We start from the raw sequence: 22,220 nt of genomic DNA on the forward strand, positions 1-22,220 counted from the left end.
GGCGAGGCGCTCCTCAAGGGCCGTCTGGGCAGGGAGGGAGGAGGGAAGCCGCTGTGGCGGCCCGGCGTGGCCTCCTGCACGCCCGGGCCTGAGAGGCAGGCGTCCACCGCGGGGCTGCGGCCCTCCGCGCCCGGCTCCGGTGCTTCACTGGCAGCAGCTGCAGAGCAGAGAATACGCAGGGCCAGGCGGTACCTGAGGCGGCCCAGCAACTCCTGCAACTTAGGACAAGCGGTCGAAGGAGGCAGGGTTTGGGCCTCTAAAACCAGAATAACCCGCGTTCTTCCAGGGGCCACGGCCCGGCGGGGGGCACGCCGGTCCCACGGGAGCGCGGTGCGGCGGGACGGCCCCGCACCGCCGCCGGGGGAGGAGGGGGAGCGGGAGGAGAAGCGCCCGCTCGCCCGTCCCCAGCAGGGCAGAGCCCGGCGGAGCTGCACCCTTCCGCCCCCCGCCGCCTCCCGCCGGCCCCGCAGCGTGACGGGAAGGGGGCGGGGCGCCTCCGGCGCTCGGTTCGAAGCGGGGCGGCGGCGGGCGGGATGGAAAGCGGGGTGGCGGCGCCGGGGGGCGGCCGGTTCCCGTTCCCCTACACGCCCTACCTCATCCAGGAGCGGTTCATGGCGGCGCTGTACAGCGCGCTGGAGGCCGGCAGGGTGGGGATCTTCGAGAGCCCCACGGGCACGGTGAGGCGGGGCGGCGGCAGCCGGGGCCCGGGCGGCTGGGGCGGTGGCAGGGAGCCGGCAGCCGGGAGGGGCCGGGCCAGGGCCCGGGCTCGGTCCCGGTCCCGGTCCCGCTCAGAAGGGGCTGTCGCGGAGTGGGTCCGTCTGTGTGGAGGGGCATGGCGGCGGCAGCGCGGGAGCCTCGTCTTGTTCGTTTTCTGTGGCAGGGAAAATCGCTGAGCCTGATCTGCGGGGCCCTCTCCTGGCTCCGAGACTTTGAGGAGAAAAAGCGGCAGGAGGAGGCGCGGCTTCTGGCCCTGGAGGACAGCGGGCAGGAGCGCGGAGAGCGGCCGGCTGCAGCCGAGCCGGGACACCCGGGGAGCGGAGGCGCCGCTGGGGAACCGGACTGGGTTACGGCCTTCGTGCAGAAGAAGGAAGAGCGGGACGCGGTGGACAGGCTGAAGGTCGGGAAATGCTCATGTGTAGAGGACGGGTAAAGTAACGGGCCGTGAGGGTCGGAAAGGCCGGTGTCCTGAGCGGTGATGGTTGGAAAAACACGCGAGGCAAACTTTGGTGGTGGTCTTTGTCTTTCATAGGACTTTGTTATGAGGGATGCGGCACTGCTGTGCAGGGGGCATAAGACAGAAAACTGTATCGCTCTCAGCGTAGTAATGTGTAAGAGGTGTGCACTCCAGGAGAAAGGGACTTCTGTTTCAGAGCTAATTTTTTTTCTATACCCAGAACGTAGGAAAGGAATTGCACCCAGGGTTTAGGGCTAAATATGCTTCATCCTTCCTTCACTTTCTCTTTATTCTAGGAAGAGCAGATCAGGAGAAAAAAGCGAGAAAATCGTCTTGAGAAAATTCGTCATAATGTGCAGTTAAAATATGCAGCAAAGAGGAAGGTGAGTTATCCCGGAGATATTAGAACTTTCTGGTTTGGTTACCTCACGTGTTTTTCATACCAGCTTGTATCTGCCACTTCATACTAAATTTTCCAGCTTGTCTGTTTGGGGAGCTCTTTGTATTAGGTTGTTGAAATTGGCCATCCAGAATTTTTGGTTGGGTTTTCTTTTTAAAGTACAGATGTGAAAAATAATTTGTTTCTAGAGAATTTCCTGTGACAGTGTTTGTGTGCGGATAGAAAGGACATGTGTTCTGATGGACTTCTGGCCCTCTGGTTTTGTTTTAAAAGCTTTAATACTTGAATTTTTTTGTTTGGAAGTTGTCTGTTTTATGACCATGTGTGAATGCTCTGTACTTCTGGGGTAATCCTGTAGAACTGTGATTAAATTTAAGATCATGGGAACAGAAGACCTCCCCCCGCCCCCCTCCCCCGACAAAAACAAAACCAAAAAAACCAAAAAAACCAAAGCCGGGCCAGGCTTTTGGTTATATTTTGCTCACCACTAGGGAATGATTGTATCTGTTTAATAGCAAATGTGATTGTGTTGTTCAGAACTGTCTCTTTTCTACATATGAAAAGTTCACAGATATATTTTCCTGCCATTTAGATGGGTGAACTGGCCTCAGTACTCTTGACTCTAAAGTGCTTTTTGATGGTATGAGTCAAACTTGCCAGAAATAACCACTTCAGGTCCCCAAACAGGAAGATTTATTAGGCTGCCAGGATATTAGTTTCTTGTGTGCTCTATTTCAAGTGCTGTGCTATGATTTGGTCGGCTCCTGTCAAAAGGATATGGCAGGAATAGCAAAGGTTCAGGGGTGAATGGCAAATGAAAAACAAGTGGAACAAATAACTTTTGTCTCTTACGAGGATGAACAGCATGTGAAATGAGGAGCATGATAAAAAGCAAGAAAGCAAATGAGAGCAATGTTATAGAGACTTGGAAAAGCAACTGATTCATCTCTGTACTGCTCCCTAACTGCATTTCTTCATAATGCCATGGTAAAAAAACACTCACTGATGTCAGAAGATGCCGTTTTCAGATTGTGTTCCGATAAAGAGGACTTTGTTTTTTCAAAGTTAATCAGAAAACTATTCTTCAAGAGTTTAATAGATATTTTTTTTTGTAGGGGGGTAGACCTGTGTTAGAATAAGAACTACATAACTGGAGAAAAAACAGTAAGAGAAGTCTTGTGCTCTGCATTCTAAAACAGGTGCTGAGTTTATCCTAGCTTTGAGTTAAGTGTGGACAGTGTTTGATTATGTCCTTGTGTGTTTGGGTTTATTTACATGCTATTTTTTTCTCTGGTAGACATCTTTTATGGTCCACTTTAAGCAACTAATAGTGGATTACAGGGATATTGTCATTTCAGGATCTGCTAGTTCAGTGGGCCTTTTGCATAGAAGGTGCTTTATGTTTCTCCTCCATGTACATCTCTGTGTGGGCAAGTTCTTGGTTGTTGGTAACAGCTGCATTCTGTGGGGCTGAACAGCTTCAGACACCCTTGGTGCATTTGTTTGCCCTGCTGGGGGTTTACCCAGCAAGCCATGCCCGGTGTTATGTGTGAGGGACTGTGCTGCCTTCTGACCCGTCCGTGGCATAAAGCGATATGCGTGGTATCTCTTTTTGTATGAGAGAGAATGTGATCATGTATTCCTTTCAGAGATCTGAGGAGGATGAGACAAAGCGTCTTCTTCAGCTCAGCAAGGATGTTATTTCAGAGGGAGATGGAGTGGATGTTCTAGAGCAGCTGGATCACAATGAGGAGGAGCTGGTTCTTGCTGAATATGAGAGTGATGATGAAAAGAAAGTGATATCTGGGTAAGGACAGGGACTGAGGGGGTTCCATGCCAAGGAGAGGTTTTCTGTATCATTATTGGCTTGTCTTGATTAAAGGGATTTGACCTGTGATTGTGCAAATCTGGAGTTAATTGCCCATTCAAGCTGTGGTTGCTCTGGGAGTTTCTTTAATTGGCTGGTTTTGTGTTTTTGAGGGGATTTGATTTTGTGTGGGTTTTTTCTTTTTTAATGCTTTTGTTAGACCAATCAGAGTGACCTGAAGTATTTTCTGAGAAAATAAATCTTTCTTAAAATGTGTGGCAATGTCCTGCCTTTTTCCATGCCCGGTTTCCCAAAGAATGCCTCTGGATCCTGAGTGAATGACTTGATCTCAAGTTCCTTACCCTGAGTTCCAGTTCGCTCTTCTAATGTATCAGAGGAAGTTATCAGTCCTGCAGATCAGCACTGGCATCTTTTGATACTCTGAAGGGAGAGATGTTCATATTTCTAAAGACTGAGCTTCAGCATGAAAACCCTATGCACACTTTTCTCTCTCATACATTTGCTTTATGCAGAAAGCCAGAAGCCATATTTCAGCATGAAAAGTCAAATACATTTAAAATACAAATTTACTAATTAGTATCCAGACAGATGCTTCTGTCTTAAAAATTGCAAAACACTTAACTACTTCATTTATATGTAGTTTATCAAACATTAAACTGCTGCTGCCTTTGAAGAACTCTGGCAGCTAAATACCTTCCTGAAGCTTTTATTTATGCAATATCTTTAGGGTGGTAAATTGTCTCTAAAGGGAAAGTTTTACAAAAATAAATAAGATCACCAAAGAATAGCATAGCACTGATTAGTTTATGCCTGGGGCTTAGGAGCCCCAGATTTAAAAGAAAATAATTTCTTGAAGTTGCTAAAGACAGAGCCCTACAGATATTTTCCTTTTAAAGAGCAAGGCTTGACTTGACTCTGCACACTTACCCTATTCTTAAAAAGTTGATTTTTCTTTTACCTCTTAAGATATGAGGCTCTTCTTGAGATGACATAACCATCTCTCTTGAGACCTCTCTCTTGTAGTAGAGCATCATTTGATTCTGTCAGTGATCTGCTGAAAGGAAACTGTTTGGGCTTTCTCTTTTCTTAGGCTGGAAGATGATGATGATTTGGAAGAAGAGCATGTGACTAAGGTAAGATGAGGAAAGTGAATAGTGCCACCTTGTAGAACAGTGTAGGAGTGAGCAGAATTATGGCTTCCATGCACCCTTCTCAGAGTTATGCAGTACAGAAGGATTTAGGAACTAATGTCTAAGAACTGCCAAGTTTGTTGATAATAGTGACTAGTGCTACTGTGCTCTTCTTCTTCTGGCCTACGCTGGCTGCCTAAGGAGCTTGCTCTGCTAAATCTGCCAAATTTTTGATGTGGCTTGCTGTAAAAGTACACTGTGAGAAATACGTTTTTATTACTCTCCAATGGTGAGTCCCTGTTTCTATAGGCACCTTGGAAAATTAAATGGAAACAAGGTAAATGCACAGGAGACGGCAAAGGCTGTTAGCCTCAACAGTTGTGACACTCAAGACACGTGCCTTCCCCTGTGTTTTTGAAGGCTTGAGAAAGATTAACCTTGCTGAGGTGCTTGCCTGCTTCCTTGCAGGATTAGTTGTACATAGGGGATTGGCTTTCATGTTCTTGTCTTCCTCTTGTTCTTCCTCATGGTAGATTTACTACTGCAGTCGCACTCACTCTCAGCTGTCTCAGTTTGTGCGCGAGGTGCAAAAAAGTCCTTTTGGCAAAGACACGCGTCTGGTCTCCTTGGGGTCCAGGCAGGTATGTGGTACTGTTCACAAGGGACCTAGAGGGCATGCTAACTTAATGGAGGAGACTTTGGGAGGAGGTGTGTGGATGTGACATCACAGGAGGCATCTTGGGGATTGACTGAATCTCACACTGAGAAACTAAAGCAGTCATGGGTTGTGACACAGATCTGTGTGATGTACACTTTTCTGTGAGCTGTGTTTTGGCCATTTACCCTTTGATAGAAGTGCAAAAATCTGTTTTACCTTTTCTGATGTGGAATATTACAGATGTCTGAGTCACTGGGAGGGTGCTCCTCTTAGTGTTACTCCTGGAAGCAGTTTTTAGAAGCTGCTGTGTAGCTGTGAGCCATCTCAGTGCATCTTTTCTCATGTTTTCTCCTTGCTAAGGTTTTATGGGTTTTGAGCATGTTTGTAGGAGTTAATATCCACAATGTCTGACCAACAGACTTTTCCATTTTGTAATTTGGCCTGAGATTGCTTTCAAGAAACCTTCTATTTTACAGCAAAGGGGGCACAGGAGACACTCGGTGCTTAATGATCATCTACTGCTTCCTCTCTTTGCATGTCCAAGAACTTGTGTGTGAATGAGGAGGTGCGACGCTTGGGGGCTCTCCAGCTCATCAATGACCGCTGCATGGAGATGCAAAAGAACAAACACGGTAGGAACGCTTCCAGCTTGGGGAAGCAATTGCTGATAAAGCTGGTATGAGAGTCTGGAGACAGTGTGCTCTGCCTATCAGCTCTAGCAAGAGAGTGGTAGGAGCTTGAAAATGGTAGGTTGGAGGAGCAGAGCTAGAGATCCTTGGTGCTTTTACTTCTCTCATCTTCCAGACTAGGATGCTGAGATCTGTATGTATTTTCCGAGTGCCGTAAGTTGGTCAGGACTTCCCCAACAGAAGGATAATTGTCTTTGTAACTCAGTACTAGAAATACTGGAAAATGTCACGTGGCTAAATCTAGCTGGCAAGAGTAATGTCCATCATGGAGATGCAGATGTTAATGCTGAATAGTATTTAAATAGATGATAGGTCAAAAATACACATGTCAAAGCCTGCTTTGAAATCTGGGAGGTTCTGCAAAGCGGTTGTTTTAGGCTATGTGTTGCTCATAGCTTTCTTTTTACTTCTGCTGTTAGAAAAGAAGAGTGATGAAAAGATGGAAGGAAAGAGGAGACATGCAAGTCACGCCATATGCCCATTTTATTCCTATGAGCAAATGCAGTTTCTCTGTGATGAAGTTCTAGTGGAAGTGAAGGATATTGAGCAGTTGGTGGCTCTGGGAAGGGAGACCAAAGCCTGCCCATATTATGGGAGTCGATATGCCATTCCTGCTGCTCAGGTAAGGCGTTCACACCTTTAGTGGAATTAATGTCAGAGCCTCTAGGAATAAACCAATTGCCTGCTCTCTCCAGAACTGTTATTCAATGTTGTGGGAGTTTGTAAAGAGGCTGTCTTTCTCTCAGCTGTAGTTTTGCTGAGAGAGCAAAGGAAAATAAGAATATCCATTTGACGTTAATAGAAAGGCTGTAAGTATGTCTCAGCATTCTGAAATACTTGAAAGGCTCGATAACTCTGAGGCAATACTGATGCATGGGTGTAATCTTAGCTCTTGCCACCACTGCTCTTCCTTGCTTGGCTCTCTTGGAGGACACGCTTTCAGTGCTTCAGAGGGGCTTCAGAAGGTAACCTGAGCCAATATGCAGCTGTAGCATAATCATTTCTCTTTAACTTACATGTTGGTGCCCCTCTCAAGCACATGCTCCTGTCTCTTTTCCTGTATTTCCCATAATAATAGTAAGTAACTTGACTGAATTCTGAGAGGCCTTCTGATATGGGCCTTTAATGAGCGGATGGGGACTGCCCTCAGTTTGTAAGGATGAGAGCTAGAATCAGGGCAGTGTGTGCTTCTCCTGTAGCTGGTGGTGCTGCCCTATCAGATGCTCTTGCATGAGCCTACCAGAAGCGCTGCTGGGATCAAGCTGAAGGACCAGGTTGTAATCATCGATGAGGCCCACAACCTTATAGACACCATCACTTGTATCCATAGTGCGGAGGTCAGTGGCTCTCAGGTGAGTCACAGCCTGGACTGTTAATTGTGAGTGAGCTCTGCATCCAGCAGAGCGCCCTTTCTTGACTCCTTTGTAGTAACAGCTCCTTCTTTTTCGTTCGTGTAGCTGTGCTGTGCCCACTCCCAGCTGTCGCAGTACATGGAGCGATACAGGTGAAGATCTCGGAGAGAAATAGCACAACAGTGGCAGGCAGTGTGAATGCCACGGCTTGTCTCGCGTCTGCACGGTCTTTCTTGCTTTTCCCTGGTGAAAAGTTATTTGCATTAATATTTCTGCAGATGAAAAGCCACTTGCTTCATTATCTCTGTCTAGAATCTAAGTCAGACTCCTGGGGCTCATATTAAGCAGTGACAAGGGGGATACCCTGAGGATTCTGGCTTTCCCTTGTATTCTTAGTTCCTTTCCCAATATCTCTCTCTAATCGCTCTGGCTTTGTGATGCATAGTTTCAAAAGATTCAGTCTTTCATGTCTTTCATGTGCTGACTGGTATTATGGCACAGGCCGTAAGCTCTGAGCAGGAGGAAGCTATATGTGGCTTTTGGCTTTGGCCAAATCTTGCTTCTTGTCGTCCCTGCAGTGGTTGATTATTGTGCTCAATGCTAATAACTTTGAATCTGTGGAGCATTACTGCAGGAGGGACTTGAGGTATCACTGCTATTGTAATAAACAAGCTGTAGTTAATGTATGAGGAGAAAGGTGATGGTAGGAATGGTGTGGGCTGCATGGGCGAGTGCTCTGAAATGACCTTGGGCGGGATATCCAGGAGTCTACGGTCTGTTACAAACAGGGAGAGAGAGACGAAGAGAAATCATTCTTGGTTTCTGTCGCCCCAAAATGAAAGGGAGTTCAGCTGCTTGTCTCTGCAGCTCAAATGCTGTTAGTCCTTGAAGATGTTTTGTGGCCTACTACCGGTCTTGTTTTTCATAGGAAACGTTTGAAGGCAAAGAACTTGATGTACATTAAACAGATCCTGTATTTGCTGGAGCAGTTTGTGGCCATGCTGGGAGGTAAGCAAACCTTTTCTATCTCGCTGGATGCTGATAGACCATGAGCTAATTGGTGCTTCCTCAGGGTATTGTTGCCTTTCCACCTCTGCAGAGAGAGGCTGCGGGTAGGTGTTGCTCATGTATAGATTCAGATGGCAGTATTCTCATTTCTCAGTCTGTCTTGTAATGTGGTCTGCCTGAACCCCTCTCTTTGATTAGCTGAGGAACAGCAGATGATACCATAAGTTCATAGAGGCAGTTTCCCTCTCTCTCTGTGTGGTTTTCAGATCTGATTTGAATGGGGAGGAGACAGGGTGCTAAGCGAGGAGTACAGTAGATGTGTGACAGTGATCAGGGCTGTACGAGAGCTGCATGGAATAAATCTCCTGCATCATCTGGTGGCAGGGCCTCTACCTGTGTCAGGTGTGCCTCTGCAGAATCTTTCTTGAGTGATGCATTTCCTTTGTGAAAAAATATTATTTTGCTGTGATTTTAAAATCCACTGGCATTTGCAGGGTTCCTTTCCTCTAATGATCTGTTTGCTAGACCTCAGTGTGTCTTGAAGAGAGCCTGTCATAAGTTTATAAAGAGCTTCCTCCTTACTTAGGGGAAATGCAGCTCTTTGGGGCAGGGACCTGGTAGTGCTCTGCCTTTCTCTCAGATACATACTTCTCTTCCCCCTCTGTTCCTGCCACTCTTTCCTTCCCCACACTCAGTTAAGTGCTTTCATTAGAAACTGCAGCCTGTGTACAGCTTCAAGATTGAGGCTGCAAGAGTGAGATGTGAGGTGGGTGTTAAACACTAGGACATAAAATGCAGCAAGTGGCAGCAATTAATCCTGTTCTGGCTGTTGGGGTCTGGGTGTGGAGCTATCCTCATGTTTCCCCCTCTTCCCAATTGCCTGCCAACCTATGCACCTTCCAGCTCCCCGCTGCTGCACTGAGTAGTGCAGAGGGATGCATTGCAGTCCCTGTCCCTTCATCTTTGCAGCATGATGACTACATAGTGTGTGAGCATTTGTATGCACCCACCCTACCTGCTGCCTCCTGCTACAGAAGGAATGTAGGTGGTGTTTCTTAGGATGCAGCAGCACAATTGCCCTACAATGTAGGTCTACCCTACACGGGAAATTAAAACTGAGCAGGAGCTGATGTTTTGTCTGTATAGCTACATCTTGCAGATGTATAGTTATTTCTTGGTTTTTGTCCTGGTGTGGTGTGCCTTTCAGCTCAGTTGTTAGTCTCTTGCTTGATTTTAAGACAGACCCGTTATAAGCCTTCATTGAATCAGTTTCATGTTTTACAGGTAATGTGAACCAAAATCCTGGCTGTCAGGCAGTTTCCCAAACAGGTAAGACTAAAGTGAACACCTGATGCAGCCATCAGTCAGGGATGTGGGTGTGGGCAGTAAGGGACTGCAGGCCCAGCAGCTAATAATTTTTTTTTTTTTTTCTTCTTTCTCCCCTTTTCCTTCAGGGACAGTGCTGAAATCCATCAATGACTTTCTGTTTCAGAGCCAAATTGACAATATCAACCTCTTCAAGGTAATGCAGATGTTGTCATCTGCCAGGGCACAGGTGGTGGTGACTTGTTTGAGGTTAGCAGGAAGTGTGTGTGAGAGCTAGAAGTAGAGCCAAGGCCCACATGGCAGAATCTGCTTTCCAGCAGATTCTTGCCACCTCCCCAGTGTATAGATCTCTGCTCCTGCTGTCTGGATAACAGTGCATTAAAGCTGAAGAGGTGGTCTCAGGGTAGAGGGAAGCAAGTAATTAATTAAACATGTACGAGCACCAAGACTGTCTGTAGGCAAAGCTAAACTGTAAGGGTTGAGGATGAAGAAACTGGTACTTCAGTAACCTAACCTATCCCTCGAACTTCCAAACACAGCACCTTAATACCATGTGTGTCCACTCCGGAAGCAATGCCTTTGTAATAAACTGTTGTCTGGGAGGCAACACGCAGGAAGAACTGTGCATCCCTCCCCAAGAGCACAGCAAGAACAGCAAGTGATATCCCTGCTGGACAGGGATCAAAGACAGAGGATTGGAGAAGGGATGCTGAATGCCAGTTCATTTTTCTGCCTTCCTCCAACAGGTTCGGCGTTACTGCGAGAAGAGCCTCATCAGTAGGAAGGTACTGCCCCTGAGGCTTTGTGGTCAGCAGCATTCAAATGCTGTTTCATACATTGAGTTTGAAGTGGAAGATGCAGCAGCTGAGGTGGGAGCCTGTCTTCTCCACCCTGCTCCGCAAACAAAATGGTTCCTGGAAAAGCACTATATGGGCAGGTTACCTTTTGCTTATAGAGCAAAGAAACATACAGCATGGTGTACCACAGTATTCCAGTGGGTGCTAATTCTGTGCTGCTTGGCCTCAAACTTAAGGGCCTCCACTGCACTGGAGGAATGAACATCAAAGACTTGTTTTGGGTTTGATTCAATGGGTGGAGGAAGGTAATGAGAGTTCTGGGCTCTGCTGATAGATTCTGATTGGGCTGGTTTGCAGACACCTACTAAGGAACTTTATCTGTGGCAGGCCAGCAAACCTGTTTGTATCTTGTCTGATTCCTGCTGGTGGTGGTCTTAAATCTTTCTGGCTTTTCCTTGGCAGCTTTTTGGGTTTGTGGAGCGATATGGAGGCCCTGCCACAACTGTGAAGACCAACAAGGAGAACCAGAAGTTGGCTGGTTTTCAGAACTTTCTTCTGACCCTCAAACAGGGATCTGATAAAGAGGGTAAGTTCAGACACCCTCCACTTGTGCATCTGAGGAGAAAGTGACAATGTGGAACCTGCATCTGTCCGCATGAGGAAAGGGGGGAAGCAGATTTGGAGACTGAGAGTCTGCAGAAGCTGACCTACGCAGGTGTTTTTTAATACATCTGACTAGATGACCTAGGCAACTGTACATATGATTAGAAGATCTCCTGAGGTCCAAGCTGAATGATAACGTGATTCCATGTTTACACCACTGTGACCAGCTGGCTCTGGGAGATGAGCTACCATGGGTAGCTCTGTTTAGTGGTGCCAGCTACAAAAATGAGATCTTTGGTTTTGTTTTTGTTTTTTTCCTAGCAATGAGACAGAATTTGGGTTCTCTCCTTTATTGGGTCTTTGTTCTATGCCTGCATACGTAGGCCAGGTATCATGTTCCTATAGAAAGGACCCATCTGTATTTTGTGCTTAGCCCCTGTCTTCAGAAGTGTGGCCTAAGTTGCCTGCCTCTCCTTTCCTCTTTGGGCCAGCAGGTACTCCCTGGAGCCCTCCTGTGGAGGCTGAGAACGACCAGCTCCGAACTGCCTCTCCACTGATGCAGATTGAAGGATTCCTCTCAGCCCTCACGAATGCCAATCAAGATGGCAGAGTCATTGTCAACAGGCAAGGTACTGGAAAGGGAGAGCTGGCATGAGTTTCAAGAAGGGTGCTTCTCTGGCAGTAAGATCCTGAGCCTAGGGGGAGCCTGCAGCGATATATCTGTGCTGTCTGTGATGCAGGCTGGCAGGCTTGGTCTGTCTGAGCATGCTCATGAACCCAAGGGGATTCTTAACCAAGGGCATTAGGGGCAGGGTTTGCAGAGCTCTGCTCCCATTTTCAATGTCAATTTTTGTCTTGCAATTTACTGTGCCTCTTCTACAGCTCCAGGAAGATGAGGAAGCAGAAGGTAACTAACTTCCAGGTTGGCGTTACATGCTGCCACCTCTGGCAGTGTTGAATAGCAAGTCCTGGCTTTGAGACTTGGGGGATCTGATCTGCCAAAGTGCCCAGAGAAGGAGGGAGAATCTCTCATACGTCCCTGTCTGTCACAGCTAGCTCCTGATGCTGTTTCTCTTCTTTTCCCAGGCACAGTTGGTCAGAGCAGCCTCAAATTCCTCTTGTTGAATCCAGCTGTCTACTTTGCCAAGGTGGTGGAAGAATGCCGTGCTGTAATCATTGCTGGGGGCACCATGCAGCCGGTGAGGGAATGCTACACGGAGGTCTGAGGAGGTCTCTTGTGCTATCTGCAAGCAGGCATGGAAAAATAGCTTGGCCCCATGGCGATGTGCTCTTCTCACTTCCCATGCTGTGTGTATGTGTGGGAAGAGACCTACCTACCCTCTTATTTTCCCTGATATGGTTTTCCTGTGAGATGTCACACTACTTGTTTAAGCAAAAAGTTGTAGGTGCAAGGGCAGGATTGTCCTTGCTAGCTTTTCTTGTTCTCAAGATGACACAGGCTGAGGCTGAGCTCATGGTAGGTTGGAACTAGCATGGATAGCAGTCAGAGGACCTCATAAAACCATCTGACCTAAAGGGACAGGGATCCCACAGGGACCATCCCATAGGGGATCCTTCAGAAAAACTGAGTTCAGTATTGGTATGGTTGGAGGCAGCTTATCATCCTTCTCCTGTTGCTTTAGTGCCTAAGAGACGGTGTGTTTGTGTTGTACAGATGCAGTGGGGTGTGTCACATATCCCCATTAGCTACACTTATCCTTTTGGTGGACATGAATGTCTTGAAATTGCCTCTTTGCCCTTGTGGTGACGGGGGAGGGAAGGGAAGGGTATGAAGCGCAGGACTTCCTTGTTGGAAGGCCACCTTTCCAACTTCGAACTCTTCAGACTGCAGCTCAAAGAGAAGGTGTAGTTGCAGTCCAAGCTGTGGTCTGTGCAGTGCTCGGGAGTTCCAGTAACAAATTTCTGGGCCTGGGGAAGTCTGAAATTGTATTGTGTTGGGCCAAGAGAGGCTGGGTGATTGCGGGCAGGGCCAGGCAAGACTCAGGACCCGCTGGGTGATCCCCGAGCGGCAGGGCCAGGGCAAGGCTCAGGGCCGCGGGCACTGAAAGGGGATCCCCCCGCCCCGCTCCCGGCCCCCTCACGCTGCTTGCGGTGCTTGGGCCGGCGTGAGGCGATGCCCGGGCCCTCGCCGGGCCTTGGCGGGGCGCGGGGCCGCCGGCAGGGGGCGCTGCCGCCCTCACTCGGGGCCACCGCTGAGGCGCGGGCGCTCGGCTGGGCGGCGGGCTCGGGCCGCGGCCGGCCCTCTCCTCTCTCCTGGAGTCCAGCGGGCTCCCAGCCCTGGCCTGTGTGCTCAGCGTTCCCCTGCCCTCGATCTTCTCCTCATGGCGGGGGCCCGTGCCCGCAGCCCGCCGCGGCAGAGCCGGCCAGCTGCCTCCCCATTGCGCAGCGCCGCTCCGGGAGCGGCACTGGTGTGGCTGAGGTAGCACCTTTAGGGATGCTGGTGCTTTACCTCTCTCTGGCTTGTGGTCTGCAGGTGTCTGATTTCCGAGAGCAGCTGCTGTCCTGTGCTGGTGTGGACCCTGCACGAGTTGTGGAGTTCTCCTGTGGTGAGTGTGCCGGGGCAGCGGGGGTGGTCGTGATCTGCCTCTGCGAGGCCTGAGGGTTGCAGGTTGCCTTTGGTGCTGTTCTATCGGCACTCTAAGCAGCAGGGCATCTTTCCTAGAAATCATGGCAGCAAAGGGGTGCTGGGTCCCTTTTACCCCGCACTTCCTCGGTGGTCTTGGCCAGTATGAGCAGGCAGCACACCATGCTTTCTTCCCAGGGGCTCAGGGAATGGAAGTCAGAGCAGCTGAGTGACTTAGGCACTTCAGTTTAGCCAGGTGAACATGTGCCTTTGTCACTGCATGCAGGGTAAAGCTCTTTGGCTAGTGGGGTTTGTGCCAACAGCAGTGATGTTGACTTTCACTACTTTTTTGTCTCCAGGACATGTGATTCCTCCAGAAAACATTTTGCCCATAATCCTCTGCAGTGGTCCTTCCAACCAGCAGCTGGAGTTTACCTACCAGACGAGAGACCTGCCCCAGATGGTCAGCCTTTCCTTTGTTCCCTTCCTTTGTATCTCTTTTTTTGCATCACTTGCTTATGTTTCATAGGACAGTGTGCTCTCTGAAAGGTGGACTGAACAAAAGCCACGGCAAGGGAAATCTGTAGGATTTGGGGCAGCTGTCTTGCCAATTAATTGGGAAAGAGTAGCAGGAAAATAGTTTTTTTGCTGTCTGCTCAGAGGTGGCTACTGGAGATGAGGAGCACTAGCAAATCCTGTTTGGCTATACCAAGATCCTGCATTTGTGTGCTGGGCATTGAAAGGAGATTTCTGACTGTGCTTCATAGTGACAGTAGAACATGGCAGCCCTGCAGACTGCAGCCCAAACCATAGGGGCAGCAGCAGATGTTTCTGCACTTTTCCCTTCTTCTTTTGGTGGGCCAGTAAGCACCTAAGGCCATACACTAGATCAGCTCTGCCCCTGCTGAATCTCCACCAGATGTGCTAGCTAGCTCTCCACATCTATTCTAATGTGACAGGTCCCATCTGCTGGGACAATGGACATAAACCCTGCTTTCCTGAATAACCACTCCTCCACAGAAGTAACAGACACCCTGGATCGGAGGAGAGGCCAAGCAGTGAAGAGCGTTTTGATGATGTGCAGCTCCCCTAGAGAGCTCTCTTAGACCTGGCATATTTCCCACATTTTTCCTCCCCTAAGGCATGTCACAGTAAGGTGTGATCCTAGGATTGAGCAGAGAATTGGAGTGGCATTAGCTGGAGCCCCTGTCAGCTGCAATATGCTCTTGTCTCTCTTGCAGATGGATGAGACCGGTCGAATCCTTTGCAACCTGTGCAATGTGGTCCCAGGGGGTGTGGTGTGCTTCTTCCCCTCCTACGAATATGAGAAGCAGGTATATGCACACTGGGAGAAGACAGGGCTGCTCACCCGCCTGGCAACTAAGAAGAAGGTAATTGTGCAGCTAGGAGCAGTTGGTACTTTAAATGGACATTTCAAAAATCAAACAATTAGCTATGCATTACAGGCCTCTCTTGCTGAGTTTTTTCATACTCTGCACAGCAGAGCAGAGCGGATGTTTATCTAGCCAATCCCTCCAGTAATGAATAAATTATACTTCCCGGGTGGCTGATTACTGAGCTGCGATCTAAATTAGATTAAATGCAGCTATGGATTCTTTAAGTGCATAGTTTGTGTAGTGGCCATGGGGGGAGGCAATCCTCACTTTCCATAAGCAGCCAGCTTGTTCCTGTGTGGCTGGGGGGCTGTTCAGGTTGAGCTCTTATAGGGAGGGAATTGTTTTTCCCAGGCTCAGCTGTGTGTCCCTTGAACACATACCAGCACAACGAAGGGCTAGGCAGAGTGGGACCAGACTGCAGTTCACAGGAAAAATGCTGTTTGTTTTTTTGGTAGAAGTGCAGATGAGAATTGAAAGACTAGCAGTGGTGCCTCCTGTTGAAGCAATGAGAAATATTAAATAGGGAGGTCACTGCAAATATAAAATCTTTGCAGTGACTCTCACAAGTATTTGAAGGTTGGGTATTGAAGGTCAGGCAGTCTGGCTGTCTCAGAGCACGGGGTGGGGATCTTGGATCATGTGCCAGGGGGAAAAAAAAAAAAAATTACATATACCCTGGCTGTGATTTTTGTTTACCAAAAGCTAAATAACTTACCACATGGATTAGGAGAGCACAGTCCCAGATACTTCACAGCCTTGGTGCAGGCGTTCTGGCACATGGATCTCCCTGTAGGTTTTTTGTGGTGGAAGCTTTATGATTCAGCTTCTCCATGTTTTTGTACAGCTCTCACTCACAGTGCCTTTCAGGTGTGTTCTGTCAGAGTCCCACGGTCTGCCTGGTGCCTCCAAGGCTTTGTGCCACAATAACACAACTTGCTCTCTGTTCTTGTTTGGCCTTTGTAGTCTCCAGCAAATTGGTTATGTGTTATCGAAGCAATTTGGTAGAAATGCAGCGAGTGTGACTTTCAGCTGCCCACACAAGAAGATCGTATCATAGCAGAGGAAGGTTAAAGTTTTTCCTGAGGTGGCTGTGGTGAGATCACACTGAGGTCATATATAAATTACACAGGGAAAATTAACTAAACGGTAGCTATTTAATCCTCTGATTTAAATTAAAGTTAAATAGTTTTGGCTCATATTTGTAATTGCCAGTTATTTTGCTACTCAAAGACTGATTCTGGCTGGTAAAATTTACTAGTACTTCTTGCTAACCAAAAGAAAACACATCCTTTAGGTTCTTTACTGTCACACACAAGACATGTTGCACCTCTTATTTACTAAGAAAACAACTTGTGATTTAGGCCAAGGTGCAGCATCTATCAAAATGCAGCTTAATTAACTGCAGGGGCTTTCAGTAACTCATTAGGCATGCTAGAATAACATAAATATTAATTTGTTATGATTTATATAGAAAACTAATGTATTCATTGGACAAAGGGAGCTATCACATGGAGTTAATTGGTGATTTGAATTGATTGATCCTGTCACTGTTCTCCAAGATCTTGCAGATGGAGGGTTTCCTCACGCTGCTGGATCTTTATTTATAGGTGGAAGAGGTGCACACTGGTTTCCTGCCTTTTAGCACTCAGGTGACTTGTAACTTCTTGCAGAATTAGACAAGTCTGCCAAAGCTGAAAGTGAATGTTAGAGCGGCAGGAGCAGCTGCTGCTCCCTTCAGAGCCCAGTTGGAAAGTGCTGTAGTGAGCATGCAGTGTGTTTCTAGGGTGGAGGGGAAAGGTGCCGGTTAAGTGGGGTTTTCAGGCAATTTGCCCTTCCCTAAGCTTAGTTTGTGTGCTGTTTAATGGCATGGGAGTAAAATGATTTGCTTTCTTTAAACGGTTTGCTTCCTGTTGCTGCAACTGATGCACTGTGCCTGTGACAGATCTTTCAGGAGCCTAAGAAAGCCAACCAGGTGGAGCAGGTGCTGGTGGAATATGCCAAGTGCATAAAGGTGAGCCGAGCTGGCAGGCTGCTGAGTGTGTTGTCCCAGCTGTATATGGGAGTGCTACTAAAGAGGGCATTTGCACCTTTTAAGAAGGAAAGAGGGCTCTAGCCCAGGTGTGGGAGGGTTTCTGAAGCACAGAAACCTTCCCTGTGGTGGTTTAAGTTGTTGGTCCCTCTCTTGCAGCGCTGCAGCCAGGCAGGAGGACAGATGACAGGGGCCCTGCTGCTCTCTGTAGTTGGAGGCAAAATGAGTGAAGGGATCAACTTCTCTGATGACCTGGGAAGGTAAGGTGGCTGCTCCTTGGAAGGGGAGCACTGACTCCAGTTGGGATGGACACATCAGTACTTGCATAGATAGAAAATCCTGGGGTGCATGTAGCTTGGGCTGATGCTTAAACCAACAGGACCCAGTCTGCTGGGTGGTGCAAAATCCACTTGTCCAGACTACCTTTCATGTGAGTAATGCAGTTAGGCTTGCTGTGTTAGATAATTCCTTGTTCCAGCACCCTGAATCCTGCTGCAGCTTTCCCTTCAGAATGTGCTTGTCAGACTGCTGTGTTTTATTCTGCCTTTGGTTCTCAGGGCTGGCTGTCTTTCAGGGGTGCAGTGACCTCTAATTTGTCTGTCTGTTGGCAAAGTGCTCTAGGATGAGACATTAAGAATAATTCAGTTCTCCCTTGCCCCTTGCAGGTGTGTGATTATGGTGGGAATGCCCTACCCCAACATTAAATCTCCAGAGCTCCAGGAAAAAATGACTTGGCTTGACAAAACAATGGTAACAGACACACTCACACCTCTGCCTGTTTCACTTCTGCCTTTTAGTATTAACTTTCCTCCCAGTACACAAATTCCAGGGTTGCCTTCAAATACTTTTTTTAAAAAAATGTGAGCTTGCCCTCGTTTCCCAGACTGTGGTACTGAGAGCACAGCCTTCTCCATGCTGCATGTGTACAGGTGGCCCTTAACACAGGGAGGAAGATCAGTGGAGGGAAACACCACTGGGGCTCACTAGAGACCAAGGGGAGGAACATCCCTTCACCCCAGATAAGGTGGCAGGGTAGTAGGTGACTTGCCAGGGTCACTTCTCTTGACTCACTTGTTCTTTCTTGATGCCCACTGGAGATGCTGTTTCTGGGCAGCTGGGGACAATTTTTCTTGGGGGGTCTTGCTCTGGCTCTTTGTGAATGTTCAACATAGTTTTTTGACTGAAACCTTTCTTCTGTCCATCCTTACTCTGAGCTTGGGGTCTCCTTGGCCACCTGCTCACTCTGCAGGAGTAAAAATATTTGCCTCACTTTGTCAGTAAGACTGCCTAGTTTGATTTACATCTGCCTCATACTCAGTCTTGCCTATTTCTCTGTTCCAGCCCAGAGCTGCTGGCCAGGCACCTAGCAGAGTGCTGATTGAAAACCTGTGCATGAAGGCAGTAAACCAGTCGATAGGTAATTTGTCCTTCCTCGGACAGGCTGGGGGATACAAAATGTGACTGCACTGAAGGAGGAGGGTGGGAAAAAGGATGCATTACTGATCAAAGTACAGATGATGGGAACATGAGCTTTCCCACCTCAGAACAACCACTGAATGGGCCCTTTTAATGTGGTTGTACGCTCTGTACAGGCAGAGCCATCCGCCATCAGAAGGACTTTGCAAGCATCCTGCTCCTGGACCACAGGTACGCACGCCCTGCCATCTTTAACAAACTGCCGCAGTGGATCAGGGAGAGAACCCAGGTGAAACCTGCCTTTGGATCAGCATTTGCAGAGTTAAGAAAGGTCAGAATGTGTATCTTATGTACTGCTACCAAAACTGTTTCCCACTATACTCATCTGTACTTTTTTCAAACCTTTGCTTTAGAGTAAGGCCTAGGACAAACTGTCTGGTTCTGTGTGTTCCTAGTTCCATCGGGGGAAGGTGGATGCTTTGTGATGTGGACCAGAGAACAGGCTCTAGGTCAACTCTGTGAGCTACACTTCGGAAGAACACCTGAAGTAACACAAGTTGCTGCTTTTCTGTACCAAGGAGTTTGTGAATATGTCTTCTGCCTCCTTTGTGGATGTTTCCTGTTCAGTATCTTGAGTGCTATGATGGTGAGCCAGCCTTCAGCACTATAACCAAGAGGGAAACTGGTTGTAGGTCTGAGGCAGGTAAAGGGAGTAGTGGCAGGCTTCTCTTTGTTTACAGCTGTTTAGGTTTTATTTAAATCAATTAAATATTTTCAACCCAAACACTTAATTAGGGGGAGTATAATTACTTTTACTGAACACATCTGGCTTTTCCTATCAACCACCAAGAGGAGGGGGCTTGATGACCAATGGAAATACAGAGCTTTTCACTAAATTGTAAACTATCAGGTCATTAATTTGAGTCATGTTGGAATTACACAGTCAGACTGGTAAGACATGGGGCAGCTGTGGGTAACATTTCTTATCCCCTTCTTTCTCCCTTGCTTCAAGGTAGAATTAATAGAGTCAAGGAGTAGTTCAGTTATTTCAGGGAGAATAAAGATATGGCCATAATACAGTACAGTACTTCTCCTTTGATCATGTTTAAGCACAGGATTACTCTGCTCTTTTTACTGCCTAAGTTTTTGAATTTAAAGTAACCTTCTGTGAAAAATGGTAAAACTTTTTTTTAATTTTAACTTTCCTGGGCACCTTTCCTAAGTCATGGGTCAGAGCTGGAGGGTCATGATAACAACAGGGACAGCTCTCTAATCCCAGAGCTGGCCCTAGCTCTTCCTGTCATTCTGAGCAAGTCTTCCCAGGAGCTGTTTTGTCTCCTTGCCCCTTTCAGCAGCTGGATGTTACCTCTCAAGGCTCTTCACAAACACTTAGAAGTAAGACAGAGTGCTTCCCACTCCCTGTATATTAATTAGCCTGCCAGGGAAAGAAGCAGCTGCTTCTGAGGAATGTCCATTGCGAGTCTCCTGCCCCTGCTGTGGGTGGCAGAGCCCCTGTAACTCCAGTGAAGGGGGGGTGGGGGGTGTGCACCTACTAAGAGCTGGTGCCCTCCATCCCTGGGGCTGGCAGTGCTGGCTTATTAAGGCCAGCCCTGGCCTGAGATGAGAGTGGACAGATGGGCTTTCCCCTACATCACCTGTAACTGAGCACACTTCTCAATTTTACCAAAGTGAACGCTGCAAGGACCTGCTTCCTTCAACTTTATTGAAATTTTCAGACGGCAACAGGCAAAATATTACTCTAAGTCAGGTAGAGAAAGAGACCATCAAATGCAGAGGCACCAGGAATTAGACCCCCATGAAGGGATACACACTCTCATTCTCTTTTCTAGCAACAACCAACCAAATAGGAGCTTCAGCAAGCAAGAAGACAAACAAGGCCAAGGGCTGTTTGCCTGCAAGAGATGGTTTTGCAGTCATCACCAGTCACATTAGGAAAGACTGAGGGCCCTTTAAATCAGGAGCAATGCTAGTTCTGATATTCTGAACACCAGCTGCCCCCCTGCCTACCAGCTAAGGCAGGATTTATTGCACCAGCATTCGAGATGGAATGTAGTATTTGAAGCGGAGAATAGCAGGCAGCAGAAGGAAAACCCCTCACTGATAACTGTAACCTCAGCAGTGGTTAGCTCCTGTTGCTCCTGCTCTTCAAATCAGGGTCCCCCTGCCAGGCCCATGCCCACCCTCCAGGAGGCAATTCCACAGGCTGGCATCTCTTAAAGGTGCTTAGTGCAAGAGTCCTGGGATTCACACTGGTGCTCAACTGACCCTATCTATGACTCCCAGTCATCTTCATCCTCCTCACCCACAGGCTGCTGTGGGGGTGGGAGGGGCGGTATCGAGTCTGACATACGAGCAAAGGCTCCAGCAGGACTTCCAGGAGCATCAGGATTTCCAGAGGCTCCTGGCCCTTTCCCTGAAATACCTGTGAGGGAAGGAAAATCACTAGTGAGTGACACCTGGGGACTAGAGAACAAAGGCTCAGCAAAAGGGAGGGGGAAACTACACCTCATCTTGCTGCTCCCAGCACCCAGGTGACCCTGGCAAGCAGAAAGGCCACACTTAAACCCTGCAACAGCCCTGCACAAGGGCTCATCTAACTAAAGCTCCACCCGAGCATGTCCATGTCCTCCTCCACCAAGTGCTAAATGCCCCAGGGTACCTGCCAAGTCCTTGGGGCAACTCAGGTGTCTCCATGGGTGGGGAGGCCTAGCTGCCCCAGTACTGAACTAAAAAGGACATCCCTAACCCTTCCTCACAGGTAGCCTTCAACATTCATCCTGCCTCAGACACACAACCTCCTCCAGCTAGACTTGAGGTGGAGATTCCTCTGCTCATCCTCTGTAAAGACACTCCCAGCCCCGCCATTGACACAACTGAGGTGCCAGGAAGTGCTCTCCCTCTTTCCTAGGGGGAAGGAGCAGCCCATGCTGGATGACAGTACCTTTGCGCCTCAGCACCAGTTTGTTGAAGAGATCTGACATCAAATCTCCACCTTGTCCTGTAGCTCTCACTGAAACAGAGCAAAACAAGTCAGACAAGAAGCAGCATCAGTCTGAACCACTATGGTGAAAGTGTTCTCCAACACTGCTTTCAGATTAAAGAACAAAAAACCCAAACCTCTGATCTGGTATCACACCCAAAATCTCTCCCCCTGTAGTCCCATTTCAGGTCAGGAAAACACCAGGCACTGCAGGGTAACAGCATCTTCTGGGGAAATCAAAGTGGAATTCCTTGAGAGGTAAGAGGGGCTTGGGCATTCTGCCAAACCAGCACCATTAATACCCTCTGCAGCCACCTAAACCAACATGCTCAAACCAGCTTGGCCGTGCCCCTCTTGGCCCCAGGGTTTCCTTTGTTCATCTGCCCCCATGCAGTACACATGAAACTTGTACACATGCCCTGAGACCGAGCATGTCTCCATCAAGAACACAAATGCCCTTCTGGTGTATGGGGTTTAGCAAGTTCACAGAGCTCTGGCTGAATGGGAAACACCCGAGACCTACTTGAGTCTGTGAGGAGAGACAACACCTTTCCCCTCTGTGCTCCTGGCTTGCCTGTCTACCCCAGCCAGACCCACACCTCTCCAGCCTTGGACAGAGAGCAAGGAAGATCAGTTCTGCCAAAAAGCCTCAGCACCTTGTTCTTGTTCCTTCTGCTTCTTCTTCTCCAGTTTCCTCTCCTTGACACTGCGGAGGTTGGCCTTCCCAATGCCACCGGCCTGGCGGATGGACTCCAGGAGACTGGCACGCCCTGTAGAGGGGTTCACCACCTCCTTCGGGGCTCCCTGGACTGAAGCTGCAGGAACAGG

The 22,220-nt window shown here is 48.3% G+C and overlaps 2 protein-coding genes across 12 annotated transcripts in view; one reads left to right on the top strand and one right to left on the bottom strand.

Annotated features, from left to right (window-relative positions):
* The first annotated feature begins 575 nt into the window (after window positions 1-575).
* DDX11 (DEAD/H-box helicase 11) lies at window positions 576-19,779 on the top strand. Of its 6 annotated transcripts, none has more exons than XM_074901283.1 (26): window positions 576-677; window positions 881-1,117; window positions 1,471-1,557; window positions 3,224-3,381; window positions 4,493-4,535; window positions 5,066-5,173; window positions 5,735-5,822; window positions 6,299-6,501; window positions 7,079-7,231; window positions 7,337-7,383; window positions 8,160-8,239; window positions 9,524-9,568; window positions 9,694-9,761; window positions 10,312-10,350; window positions 10,825-10,948; window positions 11,460-11,594; window positions 12,052-12,164; window positions 13,460-13,532; window positions 13,909-14,012; window positions 14,791-14,940; window positions 16,889-16,957; window positions 17,135-17,235; window positions 17,641-17,725; window positions 18,317-18,392; window positions 18,568-18,722; window positions 18,847-19,779. In XM_074901283.1, exons 1-26 carry the CDS (start codon window positions 612-614, stop codon window positions 18,874-18,876), a joined length of 2,637 nt encoding a protein of 878 aa, XP_074757384.1. In that variant the 5' UTR covers window positions 576-611; the 3' UTR covers window positions 18,877-19,779. The 6 variants fall into 6 exon arrangements, with proteins under 6 accessions (XP_074757384.1, XP_074757383.1, XP_074757386.1 ...); XM_074901281.1 differs by having other exon boundaries at window positions 597-677; window positions 11,457-11,594; XM_074901282.1 differs by having other exon boundaries at window positions 10,825-10,952; window positions 11,473-11,594; window positions 18,568-19,779.
* A 316-nt stretch (window positions 19,780-20,095) lies between these two features.
* Window positions 20,096-22,220, bottom strand: part of WASHC1 (WASH complex subunit 1) — a 45,005-nt gene continuing 42,880 nt past the window's right edge. For all 6 annotated transcript variants that reach the window (XM_074902106.1, XM_074902104.1, XM_074902107.1 and 3 more), the window contains 3 exons: window positions 22,049-22,207; window positions 21,354-21,422; window positions 20,096-20,834 (listed from right to left, as the gene is read on the bottom strand). In XM_074902106.1, coding sequence (XP_074758207.1) covers window positions 20,683-20,834; window positions 21,354-21,422; window positions 22,049-22,207 — 380 coding nt within the window. In that variant the 3' untranslated portion in view covers window positions 20,096-20,682. The remainder of the gene's footprint in view (window positions 20,835-21,353; window positions 21,423-22,048; window positions 22,208-22,220) is intronic.

This window comes from Athene noctua, chromosome 3, assembly GCF_965140245.1.
Source record: "Athene noctua chromosome 3, bAthNoc1.hap1.1, whole genome shotgun sequence".
NCBI lineage: Eukaryota > Metazoa > Chordata > Aves > Strigiformes > Strigidae > Athene > Athene noctua.

Bases quoted from the DNA above. Each gene is read 5' to 3' on its own strand.
- DDX11 (XM_074901282.1), top strand. From the start codon at position 612: ATGGCGGCGCTGTACAGCGCGCTGGAGGCCGGCAGGGTGGGGATCTTC. The intron at 5,174-5,734 runs GTATGTGGTACT...TGCATGTCCAAG, and splicing joins TCTCCTTGGGGTCCAGGCAG to AACTTGTGTGTGAATGAGGA. The intron at 9,762-10,311 runs GTAATGCAGATG...TTCCTCCAACAG, and splicing joins ACAATATCAACCTCTTCAAG to GTTCGGCGTTACTGCGAGAA.